This window comes from Pygoscelis adeliae, unplaced genomic scaffold (genome assembly GCF_000699105.1).
Source record: "Pygoscelis adeliae isolate BGI_AS28 unplaced genomic scaffold, ASM69910v1 Scaffold209, whole genome shotgun sequence".
NCBI lineage: Eukaryota > Metazoa > Chordata > Aves > Sphenisciformes > Spheniscidae > Pygoscelis > Pygoscelis adeliae.
Genome location: NW_008825538.1, coordinates 1,881 through 6,606, shown reverse-complemented (window position 1 = coordinate 6,606; position 4,726 = coordinate 1,881). Strand labels below are relative to the sequence as shown.

Genomic DNA, 4,726 nt, shown 5'->3' with positions numbered 1-4,726 from the left:
TCAAACAGTGCAGCCCCAAGAGCCGCTTGGAGCAGTAGCAGTAGTGGTTTCGGTTGGACACCTGAATAGCCAGTTTCACCCCCCGAGGCTGCCGATTCAGTGTAAGAGGCGGAGGGGCTTCAAGACCGTGCCCCGACTTAGGCTCAACTTGCAATCTGGCATCTGCAATAAGAGCTCCACCTGAAAGCGCAGCATGATCCCCGGCGCGTGGTGTTCGTGCTTCCTCCCCTCTCTCCTGTCCGGGAGTCCTGGCTTCATTTTCCACTTCCACGGGAAGCTGGCTATTAGATCTCCCTTTTATAAGCTGAGTCATTAAGTCATCTGTTAGACTAACTCCGATGTCTTTTAGTTTCTTATCTGCAATACTGTCTTTTAAGTTGAAAGGGATGGGATGTCCATCCATGGCCAAATGAACCTCCAGATCACTCGACCTTGTGTGAGGCAGGATCATGTGGCTCTTCACATACTCGGGGCCACCTAACATGCTCTCGAGAAGAGACGTGGCTTCCACAATTTCAGGCCTGACATAGATTTCTTGCTCTGCAAAATTCAAAACCATCTCGGTAATCTCTTGATAAAGCTGAGGTGGAAGGCGGCTGCCTTGGTAGCTTGGGCACTCGATTTCAACACTCTTGCCAAGGGTGAACAGGTCCTTTTTGAGCTCATATTTGCTACCTCTCGTTTTCTGGACAAACTCATCCCTCAAAGCATAGTCTATCAGCTCCTCTGGGAAGCGTTTGACAAATGCCAGGCCAAGCAAACCAGTAAGGAGATGCTCCGGAAACTTCCCAAACTCATGGAGCTTTCTATGCAGCTGCTCTATCAGGCTGGAGTAAAACTCTTCCTCGTTCGGAGGTTCATAGTCCAGGCATCCAAATGACCACAAGAACTTGGCAGCATCTTTGCTTCGGCAGTAGGTCACCTTAGAAGGCAAAGACGTGGCTACAGCCGCCATAATGCCTTCGTCAAAGTAGTGTAGGGATGAACAGGTAAGAGTGATGTGCATGATGCCCTGGATGTTTATTGTAGGAATCCGAGCGGGAATAACCTTCCCAAGTTCCTTCAAGAGGGGTAAGTGGTCCATGCGAGCGTAGCGGAGCATTTTAAGCACGTTCACCAAAGCGTAAATGCTCATATCTTCCATCTGCAGGGAGACTCTGTCCGCGATTTTTCTCATGACGTGGTCAGAGATACCGCTGAGGGACTTGAAGAGACCTAAGCAGATAGCACCCACCTCCTCCAAGGTGAAGGAGTCCAAGTACTTCAAAATCATGCTCTCCACCTTCTGTGTCAAGTCCGTGGGTGACCTCCGGCCTTCACCTATGATATAAACGAGCTGAACAAACTGGGGCAAAGTGAGGTCTTTCCAGTGCATGTTGGCATAGCTGAACAAAATGCTCAGGTAGGAAGGCACGCTACGCTCCAGACAGCGCCAGCAATCAGCCACCAGCAGCAGCTGGTCCAGGTTCATGTCCCACACCCGCCGGCAGAATTCGTTCTCGCACGCGTTCAGCAGAGGGTGGGTGGGTGGAACAACCAAACGAACGCAAGCCTTTAATATATCGATGAGATCTGACGTACTGAACGACCCGATGTTTTTGACAGCACAGCGACACAGTGTGTTAAACCTGGGTTTGGACACCAACGCTGCGTGTTGTTCCGCTGGCAAACGACTCAGCTTGCGAAAATAATCTGTGATAGTTCCTGGGCTCTGGCTGCCCTTGCACATGGCCACACTGTGTAAAATCGAGTCACCTTCTTCCAAAGGAAGGGTCTCTATCGGCTCAAACTTGTCGTAGCTGAGAGATCTGTACTCGGGCCTCCCCTTCTGAAACACGCGAGGGTCCTCCTTGGAGTCATGCGTTTCTGTTTTTTCGTTTTCTGCCTCCTCCTTGGTTTGTGCCGCAGGGAGCCGCGCCGAGATGGTCTGCTCGAGGAGCGGTTTGGACTTGGGCTTTGGCAGGGCATTTCTGAGGGGTGGCAAAGCCTGAGAAGAGGCGGTACCGAACGTATGCTGAACCTGCGCGGCGCCTGGGCTGGTGGAAGTGTCACCGAGAGCGTGGCCGCTGTTCCTAGCAGCGTGCTGCTGGGAGGCAGCTCTGCTTCTGGCATAGGCAGACGGATTATACAATACTCTGTAGTCCAGTGGATTCAGCAACTGGATTGTAGCCGCAGATTCGGTTCCGGCGTTGGCTGTTTCTGGGTTCTCTTCCTTTTTCTGCTTACTTCTGCCGCTTCCGCTCTCGGCCTTGCACTTGGCTGTAGTCGAAAATGTAGTCACCCTGCTCAGCCTTGGAAATCTTCGGCATATTAGCACTGTAGCCATGGATCACAATTTACTGGGGTCAGAATTGCTTCCAGGTACTGAAAAAAGGGCAGATGAAGAATGAGTGGCTTCCACCTAACACGAAGCACTTTTTAATCTATCCTTTACGCTACCGAAAGTGAGGCGATGCCAGTGTTTCCCCTAGCCAGGGCAGCTGTTTCCCTGCAAAGCCGTAAGGCAGCCGCTATCGAACATCACCTCATGCAAAGGCAGTTCAAGACAAGCACCCAGGTGACCCGACGTACCCGAAGTCGGGGTACACGGCAGTCGGGTATTACCTGCCCCTCAGCAGCTACAAGTAACCTGGCAGAGACTGTGGGAGTTAAGGAAAAAGTCATCTCTCTTTCATGAGATGTAGATGACATTTTCTCTTTTCATTTTGTGTAGCTGAGGCGCTTAGGGACATGGTTTAATGGGCATGGTGGTGTTGGGTCGACGGTTGGACTCAATGATCTTAGAGGTCTCTTCCAACCTTAATGATTCTATGATTCTATGATTTTTAAGAGACCCAAACTGCTTTTCTTTCATTCTAAACAATGAAAACGTATTTTTGTAGCCGCAGCTTCAAGAGACTTTATGTATTCAAACAGAGCATTCTGCTACTTCGGTCACCACAGTCTGAAACACCAACCACCGCCCGAGAAGTTGTTGAAACACCCAGGGTTCTGCGCTGCTCTTTGCACCGGGAGACAGTATGTGGAGGCTGTGAGCAAAGTCTCCGCAAAACCAGTCCACAGAGTGAAAGCTGGCCCATAACCTGCAGATGGAGATGAGCTGAAAGGAGAAATGTGGCCCCAGAGCAAAGTCAGGGAAGAGTATGGCAGAAGTAACACAAGTCATTACGAGATGCTACATCCTGAGTTGAGAACCAGAGGGAACAGGGCTTTACGCATCAGACTTGGACGCATTTCCCACAGTTTTAGGGTACAGAAAGCTTAAAAATGCCAGGTGCCTTCCTAACTCCTGCCTAAACCAGCTGCAGCACAGAGGGTGAGGATGAGAAATTTGTCAGGAGTTAAGCTGTGTGCTGCCAGCCTGCGCAAGCTGCCAAACGAGCCTGTTTACGATGATTCAGATGCCGATTAAAAAAATAAAAGCACCAGGTCAGCGCTCTGCGTAACACACCCTTATCCCTCCACGAGTGGCCAACCCCAAAGATGCATTAAACCAGGCGCTTTCAACTTCTTTAAAATCCCTTGTGCTCTCACTACCACAGGGCGCTGAGCAATCAGGAAAGCCAAAGCCTGGCAGAGACACCGCAACTGCGGTACGCACTAGCTTCTGTTCTCCCCACATGGGGGGAATAAATCCTTTGGGCACCCCCCTGAGCTCTGCTTACACATGCGGCTTCCCGATTAGGGCTAGATCAAGACGTCGACTCAGTGCAGGCAAACTCAGTTTTGCAGCAGCAAAATGGATACCTTGGGGGAGGAAGAGGTGGGGTGAACGCTGCGGCTTTGGGGTATCCGAGTAGGAGAGGGCTGCAGTGGGATGGGGGATCGCATGCAGCTCTGGCTGAACACAAGTTGGACTTTTTTTGAGCACACGAATCCCCACGTCTCCCGTAACCCGTTAGAGGATCTATTCCCGCACCGCAACGGCGAAGCATCAGCTCCTCTCGAGGAAGGGTGAGACGGGAAGGGAGGGAGGATGGGCAGAGTCGAAGTGACGGTCTTTGCTCCCTCTTGGTGCCAGATGTGGGGTGCTGCCTGCTGGGGGGATGGTGTCCTGCAGCAGCCTCGGCTGTCTCTTATGCGCCCTGAACTCTCCCACAGCAGCAAAAGCAGTAACAGGAGCAGACAGACAGGCAAGACATCTCTGATCTGGCACAAGCACAAGCAGCCTGCTGCTCTCTGCAGGCTGTTTTCTCAGCAGGTGGCTTTACCTCTGCCTTGCTGGGGCTCGGCTTCTGTCTGAGGACAGGATCTCAGCAGGGAGTTGGCACGTGAGCGCTCCCGGTCTGCTCCAGTGCAAAGCCAAGTGGCTCAATTCAGCCCTCCGGGACCAACCGCGTCGACTCACACTGAGGCAGCTGAGGAGACCTCGCATCCTCTGCCCCCCGGGCAGAGCCTGGGGGCAGCAACCACCAGCTGGCGGGTGAGGAGAAGCTGCTGGAGCAGCAACCCTCCCAGCCGCCCCAGCAGAAGAGGTGAATAAAGCAACCTGGGTGGAGAACGGGGGGCTCTGGGGAGAAAGAGAGGGAGGGCAAGCTGAAATTAAGATTTCTGGAGACAGCCACGCAAGGAGGAGGGTACAAGAAAGAGGCCAATGCGTCTTTAAGATGACTAGTAAATGGCTGATAAATATTGTGAGACGCTCAATAGCCGCTGAGCTTCCTGGGCACCGTATTTGTATCCCAAAGCACACCACGAGGCAGCCCCCTGGTGCAGGCCAGGCTCT

General features: G+C 52.4%; 1 protein-coding gene across 1 annotated transcript in view; it reads right to left on the bottom strand.

Moving 5' to 3' along the window:
• Positions 1 to 4,404, bottom strand: part of FASTKD5 (FAST kinase domains 5) — a 4,795-nt gene extending 391 nt beyond the window's left edge. The window contains exons 1-2 of the mRNA XM_009331856.1: positions 4,212 to 4,404; positions 1 to 2,364 (exon numbers count right to left, since the gene is read on the bottom strand). Of these exons, the coding sequence (XP_009330131.1) occupies positions 1 to 2,326 (2,326 nt within the window). The 5' untranslated portion in view covers positions 2,327 to 2,364; positions 4,212 to 4,404. The remainder of the gene's footprint in view (positions 2,365 to 4,211) is intronic.
• Between the last annotated feature and the right edge of the window lie 322 nt (positions 4,405 to 4,726).